Source organism: Myotis daubentonii, chromosome 6 (assembly GCF_963259705.1).
Source record: "Myotis daubentonii chromosome 6, mMyoDau2.1, whole genome shotgun sequence".
Classification (NCBI taxonomy): domain Eukaryota; kingdom Metazoa; phylum Chordata; class Mammalia; order Chiroptera; family Vespertilionidae; genus Myotis; species Myotis daubentonii.
Genome location: NC_081845.1, coordinates 93,935,176 through 93,958,058, shown reverse-complemented (window position 1 = coordinate 93,958,058; position 22,883 = coordinate 93,935,176). Strand labels below are relative to the sequence as shown.

Sequence of the window (22,883 nt, the reverse complement as noted above, 5' to 3'; positions counted from 1 at the left end):
GGTCATTGCTAAGACCAAGAGGGCACAGATAACTGGTGACCACCTTCACTATTGCCCTACACCCCAAATTGGCCCAGAAGCAGCAGGGCCCTTGGACCAAAGAAACCAAATGGGAGCAGAGAACAGGCACCTCAGCCATAGCCACAACAAATGACCAGAGAGGGGCTTCCTGATTGGCAACTACTTTAAGAATCCTGAATCTAGGCCCTTGGAGGGAGGAGGTACAAGAATTACTGAGATGACATTTGCTATTAGCTTGATGGGATGTGGGCAGTTAAAACCTAATTGCCTTAAAAAAAAAAAAAGGGGCATGTTTCTTTGAAAAGAAATAAAGGTGCTTGGTTGCCAGTGATTAGAATCCCTTTTCAGTATGACTTTTGCTGCCATCTCCCCAGCACGCCACCTGGCCCTTAGCAGGCACCCAGTAAGTATTTGCTGAAATAATAACTGAAAGAAGACAGGTATTTCTCAGACTACTACCTAGACCAGTGGTTCTCAGCCTTGGCTGCACATTAGAATCACCTGGGAATATTTTTAAAATCCTGATTTCTGGGCCCCATCCTCCAGAAATTCTGTTTCTTTGTACGGGGTGGGGCCACAACATTATTAACAAAGAAACAGAATTTCTGGAGGATGGGGCCCAGAAATCAGGATTTTAAAAAGATTCCCAGGTGATTCTAATGTGTGGCCAAGGTTAAGAACCACTGACCTAGAGTGTCAGATCCCTCTAAGTCACAGAAGTATTAGCCCCTCCAAACCCAAGTTTTTAAATAGCTGCTGAGGCCTGGGAACACAAGAGTCTGGGTTATGCCAAACATCTTGTCACAGGCCCCCAGGTCCCAGGAGAGGCTGGGGTCTCTGGAGGGGGGTTGCTGGTCCTGCACAGTTTGCACTGCAGTGGGATCCAGGTTATGTAGAAATAGGAGAGGAGCCCAGCCAGCGTGGCTCAGTGGTTGAGCATCAACCTATGAACAAGGAGGTCACAGTTTGATTCAGGGCACATGCCCGGTTTGCAGGTTCGATCCCCAGTGTGGATGTACAGGAGGCAGCCAATCAATGATTCTCTCTCATCATTGATGTTTCTATTTCTCTCTCCATCTCCTTTCCTATCTGAAATCAATAAAAAAGAAACAGGAGAGATCTGGGTTCTGCCCGTTCCTCCCTAAATCTTTCCACATTTAAGGTTCTAGGAGTTGACACAAAATGCCTTCGCTCAGGAGGCTGAAAAACAGTATTCCAAGAAAAACTGCGCTTTGGTCATGTTTACACCAGCAGTCAAAAACTGCCAAGAATAGGAAATATGCCCTGACTGGGTGGCTCAGTTGGTTGGAGTACTGTCCCTACAACAAAAGGTTGCAGGTTCGATCCCTGGTCAGGGCATGTATGGGAGGCAATCGATCAATGTCTCTCTCTCTCTCTCTCTCTCTCTCTCTCAAATCAATAACTACATATCCTCAGGTACAGATTAAAAAATAGAAAACGTGAGATTCAAATTTCCGTGTGTGTGTGTGTGTGTGTGTGTGTGTGTATGTGTTTCAGTGAAAAGCATTGAAATTGCTTTTGCGTCTAAATCCCCTCCCCTGACATAAAGTCACAAAAGACCAGCTAGAGAGTTGCTTGGTGGTATCACTGAACAAAAGAGCCCAAGGTGCATTTGGAGGACAGGCAGGCCAACATTGATGGAGCATCAACTATGTGTCAGGTGCTGCTCTTTAATTCTTACAAAGATCCGTTGAGACAAGTATGATCTCCAAGCTCAGAAAGGTGTGGTAACTTAATCAAGGGCACAGAGCTGTAAGTAGAGCAGTGGTGTTTAAAAATGCCAAAATGTCACATGTCTTGCCAGCCCCTACGCCAATCAAGCCTTAGGTAAGCTAAAGCTGTAACCATCTCAGTAGTCATGGCACCTACCCACTCAACCAAGCAGGGGCCAGGGTAGCAAAGGGCCCTCAGACTCCACTTTGTGGGACCTGGTCAGAGGGTCACACACACCACAGGTGGCAAGTAAAGAAGCTTAAAACAAGCTGCTCTCAGTTCTTCCCAACAACATTCACTCATCCGGAACAATCCAAGGAAAGCAATAAAGGCTTAGATAACCGTAAGATTTAAAACCAATACAATGCTCAAAGGTCTCTGTCCTGGGGGTAGGGGGGGAGAGGGGATGGCACAGAGGAAAGAAAACTCCAAACCAAACAGCATGTTTTCTATGAAATATTTCCCCTTTACCCTAAATTTAACTGCTTTCCAGACCAAAGCTCCACACGGTTCACATGAGCCTTTATAAACTAGCCTTCAAACTTGTCTGAAATGCTTGGAGAAGGGAAATTATGCCTTTGCCAAAGAGCTGTCATACATTCTTATTTTACAGGCAAATAAAATAGGTCCTGTGATACTGAGAGAAAGAGAGAAATAAAGACATGGCATTTTCAGATTTCCACTTGAGTGCCCTGGCCCTTAGACCATTCATTTGGTGTGGTATTTACCTAGCTTAGATTCCGCAGTTATCGTTGGTCCTCTATTTACTGACTGAGGTCCCATGCCTTTTGGAAAGAAAAATGCTACCTAATTCCCTTTCACCCAGAGCATGGCATATTGAAGCTGTTGCTTAATTGGTATAGAAAGGTGACTTGAGAACAAGCTGTATTTTCCTTCCCCCAAATTAACTACCACCACTTCAAGAAAGGGAGAAAAAAACAATTCTATTTCAAAACCCCTTTATCATCCAGACTCCCCACACGCAAGATTATAGGTGTAACAAGTGGATCACAGAGCACAGGTAATGCAACACCAGTTATAAAGGAAAAGCCTGGCGGAGATTCCAAGAACAGCTTGTTCAGGGCGCCCGATGGCAGGAGGCCAAGTGGGAAGTGCCTTTTCTACCAGTGGGATGGAGGTATATTCAAAACAGGAGGCCCAACCACATTTCAGGTTCTACTGAAGTTCCAAGACCCGGTGTAACAGGTTCTCGGGCTAATGTCTCCAACCCCAGCCAAAAAGCAGGGTTTGGCAATACAGATAATGTTCACTCTCTTCTGGGGCCTAGCAATTCTACTTTATCTGCAGGAAAAGCAAATGCCAAATATTTTAACTAACCTGACATCACCAACATCTTTCCTGTCACAGTTGCACCACTACGAATAAGGAAAACAGATCAAGGGACAGACATATTAGATGGTACTATCGAGCCCTGAATTCAACTCCAACTCAAGCAAAAACTGAGGCTATTAGCATGATTACAAAACTGAGTTTGACACAGAAGGCCAGCCTCTTCTCTGAGGAACCACTTCTCTCCACAGACGCAGCACTACAGAGAGCAAGGCAGGACGGATCCAGGCCAACAGGGGAGGAACATTCAGACCCCAAAAAGAATTCCTTTACCTGACTCCAGGTCTGAAGGTCAATTCTCCCGTACCTTCCCAACTCCCACAAAAATGGGTTTGCTAAAGCCCCATTTCTTGGGGCAGCCTCACATCTGTCAGGGGACAACAAAGTGTTCCTGGGGAAGGAGAGACAGCCTTTACGGCCACAAGGATTGAGGTGTTGCCTGTTTACCTCAACCTTTCTTAAGCTTTCCATGAACAGCTGCCATAGCTGTGAGCCCTGGGGCCTGACCTTCCCTTGGCTACAGGACAGGCAAGCCCTCTTAGAGCACAGAGGCTCCATCCTCACCAGCTAAGAGCAGGAGCCTCTATTGGGGTGAAAGGTCCTGAACTGCACTTCCACAATGGGATAACTTCGGCAAGCTATACTTGGTTACTTCTAAAAAACATTTTTAAAAAAGAACATTTATATCGTCCTGGCCAGTGTGGCTTAGTTAGTTGGAGCATCATCCCATGAACCAAAGGGTCATGGGTTCAATTCCCAGTCAAGGCACATACCTAGATTGCGGGTTCAATCCCTGATTGGGGCCCATATGGGAGGCAACCGATGTCTGTCTGTCTGTCTGTCTGTCTGTCTCTCTCTCCCGCTCTCTCCTTCCCTCCCTCCCTCTAAACAAAACACAAAACAATACACACAAAAGAGAGAACATTTATAGGCATAGAAGAAAAGCTTAGTCTTATTTACCACAATCTACTGAAAGGATAAAATAAGAGCCAGTACCTACAATCTTGTTTTCAAAAGCAAACCTAAAAAATAACTCAGATGCGTATTTCACGGTGGTTTACAGCTGCCCCCATGGAAAAGCAGGGTCACTCCCAGCAGTGATTTGGTTGCCACTGATTTTACATGAGAGTGCACCTACAATATCTTAAAGTTCTTCCTAAAATTTCGCAGACATCAAATTAACTTTTCAAAAAGGAATACAAAAAATTGTCACAGATGGAAAACATTAAATGTATATTAATGTACTAAAAAACTGGAAACTAGTTCTATTTCAGCTAGAATTTTAAAAAAGATTCATCAATTTTCAACAGTAGGAAGTACAGTGTTATTGAAGAGCAAGCTGCCCTTTTATGAGGGTGGCAACCATTTGTAAGACTCAAACATAAGTAAAACAAATGAACTGAAATGCTTTGCAGTAGTGAGCCACCTCTCTGCTTTTAACCTTGCAGGAGAAAAAGGAAGGCTGAAATTGCTCCGGAAACAAGGATGCCTCACGAGGACTTTCTGGGTTGCTCTTTTTCTCTATGAAAGCTTGTTTAGAAATCACTACAACACAAAACTTTCACATACCTGTCTTTATTTTGCTTTTATTTGTGATTTCATTTTAATAAATAAAAAGGTTCACACAGGTTAAAGGTTAACAAGCTCTGTGGAGCATACTGATGGCAGCATTGGTAGTACCAGGAGGGCCCTCCTCATTTCCTGGGCCAGTCCCACCGCCTACTGCTCCTTTTCCACCATTTATGTACACAGAGTACAAATACAGAAGAGTACAGGGCTTAGTACCAAGTTATAGCCTGACCCTGTAGTGCAAACATGGCGTGATGAGACCCTGCTCATCAGGGGGGACACCTGGTTGGCAAGGGCCAGAGACTAAGCCTTGATCAAACTCATTAGCCTCTCGTTAATTAGAAATAAAACAGTCTGGACAGGAGTAATGGGCAGGACAATGAGGACTCTCTCAGAAATCCTCAAACCAGGCCCTTCCCTTGATGGATGCCAACAGCCTGGGAAGGCTTCTAGTGGGATAACGGTGCCACATCAGCATGATGGGAACGTCTGCAGATGCTTTAACCCTGATGTTCATGCCACTTCATGTGACAGTCCTCAAAACTTCAAACATGTATTTTATGCACTGGCTGAGTATGACTATGAGAACAAGCCAAAGAAAATAAACCTACTTTTAAGCATTAGGTCTGATGGTAGGAAGATCAGTTCACAACCTTCTGGTTGTGCCAAAACTGTGTTTAAGAAGCTTAATTCAGTTATAAGCATGCTGAATCTATTTTTTAAAGCCCCTGTAAAAAAAAAAAAAGTCATTTTTTATATTTAACTTCTGTAACACAGTTTTTCTGTTGCTCTTAACTAACTTCTATAGCCCTGTTGGGGACCTTCTCATCTGTCCATCCATCTATCCATTCTTCCTCTGCCCATTCACCCTGATTCCCTCACCATACATCCCTCATTCTTCCTCCCTTCATCCTCCATCTTCCCATCCACCCACAGCTCCCCCTGGCCAAGGGCAACTCCTACAGCCTTCACCTAACCTCTGACAAATCATGAAAATGACTGTGAAGAGTAAAACTCAAAAACTGTGAATGAGAACACATTATTTAAAGTTCTACAGGGAGAAGGAGAACACTGCTGAGTCTGACTTCCCCTTTCAGGAAACCCTTCAGCAAGAGCTGTTTGCTACTTGAAATTCTAGCGCAGATGGGGTCCTGGCAGACAGAGCTCTCTCCTGGCCATGTCCTCCAGTAGAGGAGATGCCTAAAAAGGAAGAAAACTGGCCAAGAGTCTCACTGGGGAGGACACCCAAAAGGTGAGAAACTTATCCAAGTTCCTAGCCATGTGGCCACTGGTGTTGCACTGTGGGAGTCCTGCGAAGGGACAGGGTGAGGCTGCTGGTCCCATCTCCTCTCGGAATTTCCACTGGGGTCCCTGGTGCCTTCTGTCAACTACATTTTCCTCACACGCCATTGTCTTCCCCATCTCTCTTACAATGAATTCACACCACCATTCCCCCAACCCCCCAAGTGACTGCCTAATTGAGAATAAACTGTCTTTTCTTGGTCCTATTCAGCCATATTTGGTTTCATCTTGCCACTCCCGTGCTCAAAAGCAATGTTGGCACTGCTTCCTTTCACATTAAAAGTAAACTCTCCTTTGCTTGGCTTTCAAAGATCTTCCTCCAAAATTCGCCCCACCCTCTTTAAGCACATCTCACTCACCACGTCAGGCTGGCCAGTGTCCCGTGAACACACCTTGCCTGTGGCTGCCTCTGGGTCTTCCTGCATGTCATACCTCTTTCTTCCAATTCAGCTTAAATATATCATCTATGAAGGTATCATTCTTCTGGCTACTCCAAACCACACTGATTTCTCCTTCCTCCAAACTTATATGAGCATTTAAAAGACAACTGGGACTCAATATACTCTATCTTTACTGACTCTCATTCTTTCCTATAAGCTAGGCTCGTCTTTGTGGCCAGAAAGCAAATTCTTTGAAGAAAAGGATTAGCACTAGCTGAGCATCTACGAGGCCTCACTAATCGACTAATAATATTGAATCTATCTCTGTGTAAAGCAAAGTTTTAAGTGACTTTTTAAAAATATCTATTTCTATTGATTTCAGAGAGGAAGGGAGAGGGAGAGAGAGAAACATCAATGCTGAGAGAAAATCATTGATTAGCTGCCCCCTGCATGCCTCACACTGGGGACGGAGCCCACAACTCAGGAATATGTCCTGACTGGGAATCGAACCGTGACCTCCTGGTTCATAGGTCGATGCTCAACCACTGAACCACGCTGGCTGGGCTCAAGTAACTCTTTGGCAAAACAAAATACTCAGGACCATCTTCCTCTGCAGGTGAATGTCCACAGCTTTGGAAAGGATCTCACTTTTAGCCGAGCTCTCAGAACAGTGGTTCTCAACCTTGGCTGCACATTAGAATCACCTGGGAATCTTTTTAAATCCTGACTTCTGGGCCTCATCCTCCGGAAATTCTGTTTCTTTGTTACTAATGTTGTGGCCTCACCCCATAACAAAGAAACAGAATTTCCGGAGGATGAGGCCCAGAAATCAGGATTTAAAAAAGATTCCCAGAGAAACCAAGATGGCAGCATAAGTAAACAGCGGAAATTGCTGCCTCCCACAACAACTTCAAAAATACAACTAAAAGACAAAATGGACATCAACCAGAACTATAGGAAGGCTGGCTGAGTGGAAATTCTACAACTAGAAGGAAAGAGAAAAGCACACTGAGACTCAGAGGAGTTGCGGAAGTAAGGTGCAGAGGTACGGAGGCTCGAGCACGTGGAAAGGGGCTGGTACCGGAGGAAGCAGCTGTCTTTTTGAATTGGGAGGGAGTCACAAGCTCCCGACTGTGCTGAACTCCAGTTCCGGGAAGTCTCTGGGGACCCAGGACTCATACGGGGAGAAACTGGACTGTCTGGCAGAGGACACAACTCGGAACTCGAGGGCGGCTTTCTCTCAGAGGTGCTTGCAGCGATTACCGGGACACTGAGACCTGGGGCCCCTTAGGGCAGGGCTGAGGATCAGCCATAGCTGCTTGCTCCACCCTGTTGATTCCCTGAGACCCCGCCCCACCCAAGCTGCGGCAGAGGCTTTTGCATATGAAAGGCCTGGCCCTTTGCAATCTGATAATTACCTAACAAATTGCAGCTGGGCCAGACAGACCCAGAACTTCCAAGAGAAGGCCCAAGGCCCCACAGCAGCTTGCAGTGCTTCACAGCTGGGCCTCATCTGGGCACCTCTGAACCCCAAAAAAGGAAGGGAAACCTGCAGATCTCTCCGTAGCTCCTGCTGGGTAGTCTCAGGCAGAGGCTAAATTAGCACCTCCTTAGATCCAAGAGCCACTGTACCCAGTGGTCATAGTGGGACCATCCAGATTACAACTCCTCACATCCATAAGGGACACACTCAGGGGGCAGACTCAGTGAGCACCAAAGCCCCACTGAAGCAAGTCTTGCTCCAGAAGGGTGTCTTCAGCACAGAAGTTCTCCCACTGCAGACACAGCTGATTCTCACAGCCAGTTGGCCTGGAGGTCAATTCCTCCCAGTGATACCTACAACAATCAAGGCTTAAATACTACAAGACTGTGCACAAAGCCCACAAAGGGGTGCACCAAGAGTCTCCACCTCAGGTAATTGCGGGTGGAGGCTGAGCCACTGGGTCCGATAGGACACCTAGCACACAAAGCCACTCTACCAACACAGGGAAGCATAAAAAATGCGGAGACAAAGAAACAGGTCGCAAATGACAGCAATGGAGGAAAGCAAACTACTGGATATAGAGTTCAAAATCACGGTTATAAGGTTTTTCAAGAATTTTCTGGAAACGGCCGATAAATTTAGTGAGACCCTGGAGGATATGAAAAAAAGACCAACTAGAATTTAAGCATACACTGACTGAAATAAAGAATAATATACAGAGATCCAACAGTAGACAAGAGGATCCCAAGAATCAAGTCAAAGATTTGAAATATGAAGAAACAAAAAATACCCAACTGGAAAAGCAAAAAAAAAAAAAAAAAAAAAAAAAAAAAGAATCCAATAATATGAAGATAGTGTAAGGAGCCTCTGGGACAACTTCAAGTGTACCAACATCCGAATTATAGGGGTGCCAGAAGAAGAGAGAGGGCAAGATATTGAAAACCTATTTGAAGAAATAATGACAGAAAACTTCCCCTACCTGGTGAAAGAAATAGACTTACAAGACCAGGAAGCACAGAGAACCCCAAACAAAAGGAATCCAAAGAGGACCACACCAAGACACATCATCATTAAAATGCCAAGAGCAAAAGACAAAGAGAGAATCTTAAAAGCAGCAAGAGAAAAAAAGTCAGTTACCTACAAGGGAGTACCCATACGACTGTCAGCTGATTTCTCAACAGAAACTATGCAGGCCAGAAGAGAATGGCAAGAAATATTCAAAGTGATAAATAGCAAGAACCTACAACCAAGACTACTTTATCCAGCAAAGCTATCATTCAGAACTGAAGGTCAGATAAAGAGCTTCACAGATAAGAAAAAGCTAAAAGAGTTCATCACCACCAAACCAGCATTATATGCAATGCTGAAAGGTATTCTTTAAGAAGAGGAAGAAGAAAAAGGTAAAGATAAAAATTATGAACAGCTAATACATATCTATCAACAAGTGAATCTAAAAATCAAGTGAATAAAAAATCTGATGAACAGAGTAAACTGGTGAATATAATAGAACCAGGGGCATGGAAAGGGAGTGGACTGAGAATTCTTGGGGGGAAAGGGGTGTAGGGGTGCAGGAAGAGACTGGACAAAAATCGTACACCTATGGATGAGGACAGTGGGAGGGGTAAGGGCAGAGGGTGGGGTGGGAACTGGGTGGAGGAGAGCTATGGGGGGGCGGGGGAGAGGAACAACTGTAATAATCTGAACAATAAAGATTTAATTAAAAAAAAAAAAGATTCCCAGGTGATCTAATGTGCAGCCAAGGTTGAGAACCACTGTCTCAGGAAGCCCACATATTCCCCCTGTGGTACAAGAGTTTGTAACCTTCCATTCTGCATCTGGTCCTGCCAGAAATGCAGTTACAGCAGACTTAGCTGAGGACAAGTCATTTGAAACCTGAGCATCTAGGCCAGGAGAAAATTATCACAGTTGTGAATTACACTTATCTCTTTGAACCTGTAATTTTGCTAGTCCTACTTTGAGAACTTTCATCAGAAATTAAAATGCTAAATTCAGAGTATACGGAAGAGAATGCATCATTACAATCAAAACAAAATATTCTGGCAACCTTGGGAACACTAGCTCTGTTTCAGCTCTAAGACTGCCCAGCATCACATCAGCATAAAATAATACTCAGAGCCCCACATCAAATAAAAGGGAGCAAAGCAGCTCTGAAACTGTTGAGGTACAAAAGGGAGAGTTCCTGAAGATAATTTTTATTCTCAGTTAGATAGTAATGTTACAGACAACAAAAGACATTTTCTAAGGCTCACAGTGTTTGCTTAATTCATTTTTAATGTACACATGACCCATGCCAGTTCAAACACCAGCCAGGCTGGCAGGGCTTTCCTGGCTCCTCAGGGTTTTCAAAAGAGATTCATCGAAATATCACTAAACCAGAGGCTCTTGGCAAACCCCTTTTGGTACAGAATGTGCTAATCTGCCAGCAAACCTGAGGCAGGGGTGGGGGTGGGGGTGGGATGCAGGTTCCTCAGTTGCTTTGCGTTGCTTCCTCCTTGGTCACAAAGTCGTTTGTAGCTGCTGAAGGTGAACAAAGAGATCTCTACAAGCTGACACTAGTATATAAACTACCTTTAGAGAATAGCCAACAGACTTTGCTTCTGCCAGCAAACCTCATCAGTGTGGTCTAGAAGAACATTAGGCTCAACCTGGGTTCCAGCCCACGGCCCAACCCCAATTTCACCCCCAATTTGCTCTGTGAATGTGAGTAAATCACAACTTCCTGATTAGTTTGTCAAATAAACAGTGTAACTACAAAACTCACAAGTGTGTTGTGAATTAAGAATAAAAGCAGTAAAGGTGGCCTGGATAACTGGAAGTGGTTTGTTTACACATTAGACACAGTATTTTTATGTCAGTCCTTGGACCTCTTCTCTATCTCTACCAGTGGTCCCCTGGCAGGGCGATTCCCCTCACTCCCCTCACCCCCGCCTCCGCCCAAGGAACATTTGGCAATGTCTGAGGACATTTTTGGTGCTTAAACTCAAAGTTGGGGAGGTCAAGGCCAGAGATGTTGCTAAACATCTTATAATGCATAATACCCCTCCACGCCAAGACTCTTCTGGCCTGGAATGCCAGTAGTGTTAGTCCACTGGCTGAGAAACCCTGCTCTACACTCCGGCACTCAGTGCACTGCAGCCAGTCTCACCGCATTAGATGCCATCCACACAACACAACTCTCCAATTTCCATCTCCACCCAGACCTCTCTCCTAAATTCTATACCCGATTTGGATATACAATAGCCCACTTGACACCTCCATTTGGATATTTAGAGAAACTGTCCACGTGCCCAAAATGGAACTCCCGATCACTCTCCACCTCTACCCCAGCCTTTCCCTTCTCCACTGATGGCAATTCCATCCTAAATTTAGTTGCTCAGGCCAAAAACCTTGGTGTCATCCTTTACCCTCTCTTACATCCCCCATTCCGACTTACTAGCAAATCCTGTTGGCTACAAACTGGATCCAGACTCGGACCTTCTACCTCCACTGCCACCACTCTGGTCCAAACTACTGCCCCACCTCCCCTGAATGACTGTGCCAACTTCTCTACTGTCCTCTGCTTCTATGCTTGCCCTATATTCTCCACACCAGAGCCAGAGTGATCCTTTTACAACCCTAGGACAGACCACATCACCTCTCTGCTCACCTTTCATGTTCCTGTCCCTCAGAACAAAAGCCCAAAGCTTTGCAAGGGTCCACAAAGCCCTCCATGACTTGGTTTCCGTCCTCTGACTTCATCTCCCTCTACTCTCCTCCTCACTCATTCTGTTCCTTGAAAAAACCAGGTAAACTTCCACTTCAGGACTTACACTGGCTGTCCCTTTTTTCTAAAATATTCTTTTTCAAGAGAGCCTTTATAGAAATAAAATCCAACTTTAAAGGGAGTAAGATAGCCCCTAACTATGTTCTAGTTCTGAAATGCTAAGTATGTTCAAGGGAGATTTTACATTTGTTTCAGAAAAATAAAACTCCAGAGACTATCTTTTGGCAACGATCAAGGAATACAAATAGGTTTTGTGACTGCAAGAGGCATAGGTGTTGTTGTCATAAGAGTGAGCTAGTGGAAATTTCAATTTCAACAAAAACCTAAACCCAAGTGACTAGGGAGGTTCTAGGGCAGGGGTGGGCAACCCCTGGCACGCGTGCCAAACATGGCACGCCAATAACTTTTGCTGGCACGTGAAACCCTCTCTTATAATCTTCCATTTACAATTTTTTTCTTAATATCGACTTTTTTATTTTTCAGATAAATTCAGTGTAGGTGCATCTTAGATAAATAATTTTACATAACAAGTTATCTTAAAGACCATAGACATGGATTGACGAGAGAGGGGAAGAGCAATTTCTATGCCTCTGCCTTAACTCTCCCTGCCTTCCTAGATCCAACCAGTGTTTTGGTTCCAACCACATACGCTTGTGAATCTTTGTTCTCAGTGATGAATTTTGTTAAGTCTCGTAATAGGAGTAGCCTGCCAGATGAAAGTAGAAGCTCGTGCATATCTCTGAAGGTCACAAAATATAAACCTGATGTAAAATCTCTGTCATCAGTGATGCAGCAGCAAAAGCCCCACTGATAATATCAAACGGAGTCATAAAGTTTTCTGTCGGACTATCAGTGTACATATATACATTTAAAATATGTATTTTTCATCATCCTATATGGTGCTTTTGTCACTCGAGTGAATTTTATTATTTCTTCAAGGTTCTTCACATACGTACACCTTAAGAGATATCAAGTAGGCGTAACATGTTCTCAAAAAATTAGGGTTGGCACACAGAAGAATTTTGAGTAAGAGATTTTGCTGGTTTTGGCACGCATTCACAAAAAGGTTGCCCACCCCTGTTCTAGGGAATCTTTTCTGTTCCTGTAGGCTAGAGATAAAGGGTGATTTCTGTAGCTTCCAATGTACTTATGGGGAGAGGGGCTTATTATAGAGAAGTCACATAATAGCTTGTCAATAACGGGCTTGCTCCTCATTTGAAATGTAGCAGTATGCTGCAGAAAGCATGTCCTCCCGAGCCCACAACTATTAGCTCAGCTGATAAAAATGTGTGTGTGAACACTGTTTATATTGGAAAGCAATGGAGTGCACTGTTAGGAGAGCAGCCTTGAGAGTAAAAGACAACTGCTTTTGTTCATATCCTGATTTCAACACTCTATAGCTACATGACCTTGGGCAATTCATGGGATCTGTGTACCCCAAGTCTCAGAGCTGTGAAGTAGGGCTAATAACTGTACCTGCAGCGTGGTACTGTTGTGTGGACTAAATGAAGTAACGCACATCAAACACGGAGCCTGCTACCTCTGGGGAACAAATACTGGAGGTTGGGAGGCAGGGAGGTGACTGGTATTTTTTGTAATAAGCTTTGTAGAACTACTTGGCTACTTAAACTACATGCATTGATAATTTTAACAATAAAAATTAAATTTAAAAAGCCCCCAGCACAGTGCCTAGCACATAGTGTTCAACAAATGGTAGTTTCACGGCTTTGATGATAGTACTTTCAATGGCCTCTGGGAGTAGCATGCTTTGCTACCTGTCCCTTGTCAGAGAAGACACAAGCTGGATAAAATATCAAATGAAACAGCTTTCCTTCCAGCTTCTCCTTCAGCCATCTTTAAACCTTTTGTGGAAAGGGTCTGTATCTGAGAACAGACTCATTTCATGGCAGTGAAAAGTTAGTTACACTGCCCTCTATTGCCTCACATAAGTATTAGCCCAGATAAGGACACCAACCACCTGCCCTGTGGTCAAATTCAGTGCCCTCTGAATTGGGCGAATGAATTTGGGGGTGGTCAGTGGTTGAGCATCGACCTACAAACAGGTCAGGGCACATGCCCAGGTTGTGGGATTGATCCCCAGTGTGGGGCCTGCAGGAGGCAGTCCATCAATGATTCTCATCATGGGTGTTTTTATCTCTTCCTCTCCCTTCCTCTCTGAAATCAATACAAATATATTTTTTAAAAAATGAATTGGGCGAATGATGAGCCCAATTCCACTGTCACCCTAAAGCAGCCGTGGGCAAACTACGGGCCCGTGGTTTGAAATGAATAAAACTAAAAAAAAAAAAAAAAGACCGTACCCTTTTATGTAATGATGTTTACTTTGAATTTATATTAGTTCACACAAACACTCCATCCATGCTTTTGTTCCGGCCCTCCGGTCCAGTTTAAGAACCCATTGTGGCCCTCGAGTCAAAAAGTTTGCCCACCCCTGCCCTAAACCTATCCCTTATTATGTTAAACTGACCGGCTACTTCAATGTAGATAATAAGAGTCACAAGCCATTAATTACATGCTCAGGCCCCTACCATAAAAGACTTGCTTTTTTCAAACCTTCCCCTCTAGTAGCCTCTACTACAACTTTTAAACCCTCACCTAAACAGAGGGAAAATAACTCTTCTATGCTTCAGTCAACACAGATAAGCAGCAGGTTAGAAGTCAGCTGATTTCTGATGTAATAAAAGTAGACTGACTTCTCTAGCTTCAGATCCAAAATGTACTAAAGAGTGGCTGCCGGGGAGAGAGAGGAGGAGCAGGTGGGAATGTGGGCAGGCAGGGCAGATGGCAACCGGCAGTGGCGGACAATGGAGGAGAGAGAACCTCCCCACAAAGATAATAACAAGTTTCTCCTTCTGAACCAACACTTGGCGGAAGTAATAACAGTGGCTCAGACTGTAATCCAGTTTAAAGGAAGAGTATATGACATACACCAGCTCCAAACATTTTTTAAAGTAAGAACAAACACAAAATAAGGACTATAGTCCAAGTAACAACATAAATACATTTGGGATGCTACTCAGCTCCCAAATGTAAATTATTCCTCTCAGAGAAAGGAAGTGAGGCATCTGCTATCCTGAACAACAGCCCCTTGGGTTTTGCCAGCCACACTCTAATCCCCAGCTGTCCTGAATCAGATCATTTGGTTGGTGTCTTATTCTTCTGTAAGGCCTTCTTAGAAAATATTTAGAGATTTAAAAAAGTTACTGGCAAATAAGAAAAGGGTTATCTAATTTTAACAGGAGTTATTTTCTCCTTCCACACCTCTAGAGGTATTTTTTCACTACTTTCACATTATTCAAACAGAAGCTATCTTGGCCTGCAGAGATGAATCAGAGAGCTAGAATTCATGACAAGAATATCCTTGAATCAACAGAGTGAGCACCTACCCTACTGTGACTGTTTGTACTCTGAGATTCTTGCGCTAATCACATAAAAATGGTTTCTTTAAAACAGCAGCTGACCATCACCAATACTTGATTTGACTGTTCACCTAGGACAGGTCAGCCTCAATTGAGCTGACAATGAGGCCAGCCAATTTCTAACAAAAGGGAGGAGTCAGATTTATGAATCTTTGGAGCAAGTCCGCATATACTTACTTTTCTGACTCCCTCTGACAGTTCACACAGGGAGGAGCCAGGGTTGTGGGATGGAGCTAGGGCTGGTGTTCCCCCTCAGAGCTTCCCCCCAGGCAAGAAGCACAGTCCAGAAAGCTAATGGTTATTTAAGGGCAGCTGGGGAAGCGCTCCACGGGTGTCCAGTTCCTAGCACTGACAGATGGGCCATTATGTTGACACATCCACCCAGTCCTCACAGAGCAGGTGCATGAAGCAATCTTTTCATTTAATCCTACCAACCTTAGCAAGTTAAACTGTAACTATGGAGGCAGCAGGAAACGGTAGCTGCTACTAAAACTGTGGTCATGGGCTTCCAAGAGCATCTTGTTCTCTCCCAGACTTAATGGCAGGCAGGGAATTTCTTTAGAGTAACTCAAATCTCTTGCCAACTCAGTGATCCCAGACACCAAGGCATCAGGTCCTCCTCCTACTCATCCAAGAAAACACTTGCCCCCAACTCTAGAGCCTCAGGGGTCTCTTTCATCCTTTCTATTCATTCATAAATAAAAGGCACTATTTATTAGAAGCACCACATGGTTTATGTACCTGGAGAGTTGTAAAAATATTTTATTTTTATCAAACAAGAAAAGAAGTCACTACTTTTAACGACTCAGCAAACGGGAATTCTTAAAAAAGATGGCAAAGGCAATCCTCAATTTACATATTAGAACCACTTATCGACCACTTATTTCGACTGGGCTTCCTTCATGCCTTCTTGATAGTAACTGGTGCTCAGTGAATGCTTTCACTCAACACACTTTAGTAATGTGGCACCTGGATTTGAATCTCAGCTCTGCCTCTCTCTACTAGCTGTGTGATACTGGCAAGTTACTTAGCCCCTCAGAGCCTTTCTTATCAGAAAGTGAGATGAGGTTTGTAAAGTACTGGCAGCACACCTGGGCACACAGGAACAGTTAAAAATACCCCTGATGTGTCCCTGATCTCAACACTTTGTCAAGTGCACCATTCAGAATCTCAAAATTTAAGGCTTTTCTTATACAACAATCAAGCACAAAATGTGGTCTTGATTGGATCCTGGTTTGAACAGACGAATTCTAAGAGACACTTAGAAATCTGTATAAGTACCGCGCGCTAACCGATTGCGCCACTGGAGCTCCGACACTTAGAAATCTGAATGTGAACTGATAATATTGGGAAATAATTGGGAACTGATAATATTGGGAAATTATTATTAATCATTAGGTAAGTTAAAGGTATTTTTGAAAATCCTTATTTCGTAAAGATGCATATTAAAGTGGAAAAATGTCAAAATGTCATAATTTCCTTTTAAATATTTCAAATATTTCAGAAAATAAAGAATGGCAAGTTAACAATTGTGAAACCTAAGTAATGAGCATACAAATGCTTATTATACTATTCTTTCCACTTTACTGTATATTTGAAATTTTTTCGTATTACAAAATTCCAAGTTTTCTAAAAAAAAAAAAAAAAAGAAGAATAAGAAGAAGAAGAGAGAGAACCTCAAGCATGCCACTTTTAAAAATAAATAAATCTCTATTCTGAAGCCAAACACAAATGTTTAGAACTATGAATTATCCCTGCTTTAAGATATCTATTAAATATAGTTCCACTTTTTTTCAAAGCCATTATTTCATCCACTGTTCCTCAAAGGAACACAGTATAGCAGTGGAATCTATCTCTCATCGTCTGTTACCCACATCAGGACCTCACAACCTTTCCACATTCTGCCCTCAGCACTATAACAGTTCTCCACACCATTGTCCTTCCTGTCTTTCCACCTGCCCATTCTCTGAAAAGCTCTTTCCATCAACTCCAGTTCTGCCTTCTCTAACTCTAACCTCCAAGCATATATAAAAATTATACATTTGACTGTTGTTCTCTACTGACCAAATTCATACTTGTCCTGACTGAACTGGATGTATGTCTCATCACTTCTACTGTACTGTAAGCTGCTGGCTGGCAGGGGTCACTTGTTTTATTCTTCAAGTCCCCTACTGAACAATGTACACTGCTCTAAATAGTGCACAAATCTGTTAGTACTTCCTGATGACTGTTTACACCAGGGGTCCTCAAACTTTTTAAACAGGGGGCCAGTTCACTGTCCCTCAGACCGTTGGAGGGCTGGACTATAGTTTAAAAAAAAAAAACTATGAACAAATTCCTATGCACACTGCACATATCTTATTTTGAAGTAAAAAACAAAATGGGAACAAATACAGTATTTGTATTTGCATGTGGCCCGCGGGCCGTAGTTTGAGGACCCCTGGTTTACACCGACCCCATTCCTTAGGAGCCTGAGAGGCAGAGCTGATTCAACTTTAGCCAGAACTGCTTCCAGATGTTCACATATGTGCTTTATGAATAGTATTCTACTTCAAGTTAGAAAAAAGGGAGGCTCCAATTTCTCTTTGGGATCTAAGTGCCACATTCTCAGTGTATTATAGCCAAAAGTCTCATCAACCCAATGAGAATCTTACTCTGTGGTTCTTACAAGTGCTGCTTCTACATGACCCTGCAGCATTCATGAAAACAAATTTAGATAACATGCCATGAGTTCATCAAGTTTAAGAAATATCTCAATAGCCTCACCACAGCTCAGCCGTTCCAAAAAAGCAGTATGCTGGAACCTTAATTAAGGCTGATAAGTAATTCATTCTGACAGTGCACCTACAAACACGCCAGGGCAAAGAGAGTTGGTTAAAAGCATCAGCCCAAAAGGAAAAGAAAACAACTAACAGGTTCATGACTCAGGAAGATGAGTGCAGGGCCCTAGCCAGGAATGCCAGCCCCCCGCCAAGACTACAATGATGGCTGAGCCAAGTAGTTTGATCTTGAGTAAAGGAGCTTCGATTATAGAAAACAATGGATCAACTAACTGGTTTTGCCTCCTCCAATTCTCACCTTCCCATTAAACTCAACTGCCTCAAGTTTCCGTTCTACCAAGGTATTTTAGAACAGTCATACTCTGAAGGGTTAAAATTAAGACAGACAAATCTGGAGCAATAGGAATGTAGAGGAAAGTCTTTGATTAAGTGTTAAGATGTGAAGTCTTTCCTCAAATATAGGCAATTTACTGGTTTATCAATTTACTTCTCTAATTTCCTGGAGAATTAACATGACTATACAGAACCCTTTGCGACTATTCAACCAACCAATAAATTAACCCTTTGCTACACTACTGCTAAATGAAGTCCCTCTTACCAGACCATGTAACAAAAGAGAATTCACATCACCAGGTTTCTTTTCTTAATCTAGACCATATTTTAATAAAGCATTGGTCAGAAAAATACCATTCTTACAACAATGCAACTTGTCCCTCAAATAAACATTAACTTTATTTTTTAATTTTTGAGGGTAAATTTTGAGACTTAACAGTTATATGATTATATAGATGGGATGCTGGGCCTAACATGCAGCATTATTAATCAGAGAAGAATGCACAGAAATACTCACAGGCCCCAATACGTGAACCACCTACAACAGTGAACTCTTAGCATAAGGGCTTTATTCAACCAACCAAAACCAACAACCAGGAACCATCACCCCCTTAGCAGAGTGTGGAAGACATTGTCAATCAACTAGCATAAGGAAAAACAGATCAAGAAATCAAACACCTAGAAGTGTCTCAGAACAATCATAAACTTAAAATCATAATTAAACAATTCTTTCTCATTCCCCACACGTGAAAAGTCAAAATATCACTTGGGCCACTCTGGGTTGTAGATGAGGGAGTAGATGGGCCACATAGACTGAAAAGACATCAACAAGAAGACATGCAAACAAGGCAAATAAAGTAAAAGCCCAACAACAGTTAGGATAAATAACTGAGCTTGCCCTTTTCCTCCAAAAACAAACAAACAAAAACAAGAATCCCACCCAAACCCCAAAAAATCAAAGTAGGAACCTATTCCAAAGGTGTGTTGTTGTTGCTCAGTATACATTAAAAATGGAAGCATGGCTGGCGATATTTTGACTTTCTTTTCTTAAAATGTAAAGGTAAAGAACTTTGTTCTTTCAACACCCAAACCAGAGCAGAGAGACAGTAGTAAATTATAAATGTGGATGAAGTAATATCCACAGGACATGAAGATGGGGGAGGGGGGAGGGGAGAAGGGGTAGGTTTTGTGTTGTTGCTGTTGGCAGGAGAGCTAAGCAGTCTTAAAGAACATTCTAGGATTCAAGATTTGCCATGAAGGGGTATCACAAATCCCAAGGCCCACCACCTACCCCTTCTCCTCTTCTCCAAGGGCACCTACCTTACTGTAAGTCACTACTGATAAGTTGTTTGCGTGACTGCTGGGGGACAGATTTACAGAGTTCTGTGAGAGTCTATTCTCATCTTGCTCGGTTTGGTCAGGAGCAGGAGCCCATGTGTTTTTGCTGATTGAGTCGAACTCGGAACCCCCAGGGTCTTTTAAGTTGTTTTCATCTGATTGTCGGTTCTTTTGGGGAGAGGCAAACGGGTTGAAGTTTCCTTCTACCTTGCGATGTGGCTGTGTGTTGAACTCCGTTTCGAAAGATGACAGCTGCTGCGTTACTCCTAAAAGTCCACCCACCTCCACACTGAGAATCACCCAGATGACATCTGAAACAAAAAAACAACTCATGTCAACACCAAATACACCCTCAAGGCCCAAAGCAGCTACCCCCAAGAACCTCAACCACCACCCAAACCATACAGAGTAGCGTTCTTCTACATGTTAGTTTAGAACAGTGGTTCTCAACCTTCTGGCCCTTTAAATACAGTTCTTCATGTTGTGACCCAACCATAAAATTATTTTCGTTGCTACTTCATAACTGTAATGTTGCTACTGTTATGAACCGTAATGTAAATATCTGATATGCAGGATGGTCGTAGGCGACCCCTGTGAAAGGGTCGTTCAACTGCCAAAGGGGTTGCGACCCACAGGTTGAGAACCGCTGATTTAGAAGCTTGCTCACAAATAGTCCAGTACATTTGCATTGCATGTTTGGTTCTACATTTTTGGTAATGTCAAGTTCAAGCTCTGGAACAAATTCAGTAGAGGTCTATGAGAACCCTGAAACTATTTGTAAAAAAAACCCTGGTACTAGTTGATTCTGATGCACAGCCATCTTTGGAAATCATTACTCCAGAAGGACAATTATCAATAGAAACCTAAAATCTATTTTTCCAGAATTACAAGTTCTTAGTGGGTTTTGCTTATTTTACATGTGTTTAACTCAGAAAACTCAGGGCATGCATAATTCCTGAATTTAAAAAAAGGTTATTATTACTAAAATTGGAAATTATAGATTGCCCCACCACCACCACGGCAATTTAGAGAGATCATAATGTTCAACCTAGGTCAACTGAGAGTGAAAGATGGAACTACTAATAATTGCACCACTATATAAGTGTAAACCTGGCATATTAGGACAGATATCACCCTGGCTATACCACAATATATGTGAGCAAAAGATGCCAAAAATTTAATATGTCTCAGACTTTCTAAAATAATCTAACTTTACCTTTCTGTCAGATAGGGAAACCCTACTATCTACACTGAAACCATAAGAGATATGTTTTAAAAAGATGCCCCATAGAACTTTTGTCCCAATTCAGTTTTTTATTTCCTCAACTACCGAAGCTAAGGGTTCAAAAAAATAATAAGGAAAGTGGCAGTTTCCTCTATGTTCAGCACCTCAATTCAGAGAACAGTGGCATCAACTTTACTGCTGGAAGGTTTTTAAAATGCAAGCTACAGAAAGGCCAAGAAGCATTTCAGTGTAAAGACAAATATAAAAAATTGTCCCAGTTCCTAAACAACTGTAAGGTTGATAGGAAAAGGCAAATAAACCTCATCAGTTAGCTACATGAAAATACAGATAACATTTAAGTAAAGAGGATAGTGAAGGAATTGAGGAAAACCTCTTGGGCTGTGTTTATCATCAATTTTAAATTTGGGTTCTGTATCTGAGGAAGGGGATCTTAGGGTGTCAGAGAGCAATAAATACTCAAGTTGAGGTCAGTGGTTTGAGAGCTGTATGAAGAACTGGGTTGCATCCAAACAATTATAATCCAGAGCCTGGTAAGTGAAGATGCAGTGACATCTGCTGTTCACTTCAAGAAGTAGCAACTCATTTCACTTGAGAATAGGAAGCTAAAATCACTAGCAGCATTAGCAGGACTCACAGGAATGGGCATCTCCAAACTCACCTGTCATTAAAGCAAATGTAAATCCTCATGCAACTAGTACCAAAAGTTCTACCTGTTGATTTAACACTGTAAGCCAGGATATGCAGTGTGCCACTTCACTCAGAAATGTGGGACAGTGACAGGTGTGGTGGGTCAGAGGACTTTCATTCAGAGCTCTGAGTCAATCTCATAAACCAGTGTGATGTGGGCCTTAAAGAACAACTCAGTGGCAGGCAGCCTGAGGAAGTCATTCCATGCTCTTCTATCCTAGTTTTCTAACCAAAAGCAACATTCCTTTACTCTACTGCTCCTTATTCCCAAATGAATATGCCCTGTTTCACAGTACATTAGTTCCTCCTTGTCCTCCACCCATCTGCTTTCAGTATATGAAACTAATGACATTCTCCCGCCGACATACACCGGCTTTGAGAACTAAAGTGTCTTTAATATAACTCATTGGGCCTTATCATACTTAAGCCACCACATTCTATTCACCTTGGCTACTTTGCTAGACTGTTCACACACTATATAGTTGCTATAAAAGGAATGTCATTTAAGAAGCCACTGATTTATAAATACTAGTAATAAACAATCCAGTTCCGATCCTCCAAAGTTATTATTGTGGGGTCATTAATGAACAGCAAAACATGCCTTCTCCACCATACGAGACATCGAGGCATCACCTCTAGACCTGCATTTCTGAATGTGCTCATTCCATGCACTGTGTGTGTGTGTGTGTGTGTGTGTGTGTGTGTGTGTTTAATCAAGTAAATAAAAAGGATGATAAAGAAGATAGACCCAATAAGCTTGTTTCAGAGAAGTTGGCCAGTCCCAACTCTTGCCTTGATTATTGAGATGAGACCTACCAGCCCGATATTTTACTATATCGCTGATGATAAAATCACAGCTGTGAGCAATCTTAGGGGCCATCTAATGGAAATGTTTCATTTTCTAGATAAAGGCTCTGAAGTCTGGTGGTAGAAGAAATGGGCCCAAGAACTCCCAGCTCTCAGTAAAATTTTTTAAACTCACACTTGTTTCTTCCCCAACAGCGACTTGGGAAGCACATCCAGGGAACTAAAGCTACAGTTACAGTCCCACTCCCCAGGCCATAGTAGCTTTACCTACAGACATGTTCTTTGGCGCCAATAGCAAATAAATGAGCCATCAGGATGTCCTAGAAAAGTAGTTAAGGAAGTAGAACCAAGGGCCAAGGCTACACAATCAGGGATTAGTAAGCAAATGGAGAAAGTTATTTTAGAATATCTGATTTTAAGGTGAGTTTTTTAAAGCTCCTGGTTCAGAACTTTGGAGCTAGCTAGAAGGTACTATAATGTTATTTCATTCAACTCATCCCTTTTACATATGATTAAACCTTTAATAATAAGTACAGAATTAGAACAATTTGGTAAGCAAAACAAATACCGAAGTATTGCATTATAACTCAAAGTATAAAATATACATGACTCCATAGTTATATAAATAA

General features: G+C 42.5%; 1 protein-coding gene across 1 annotated transcript in view; it reads right to left on the bottom strand.

Moving 5' to 3' along the window:
• The window catches only part of ILRUN (inflammation and lipid regulator with UBA-like and NBR1-like domains), a 104,898-nt gene that overhangs the window by 3,877 nt on the left and 78,138 nt on the right, over window positions 1-22,883 (bottom strand). The window contains exon 4 of the mRNA XM_059701939.1: window positions 19,497-19,825. Within this exon, the coding sequence (XP_059557922.1) occupies window positions 19,497-19,825 (329 nt within the window). The remainder of the gene's footprint in view (window positions 1-19,496; window positions 19,826-22,883) is intronic.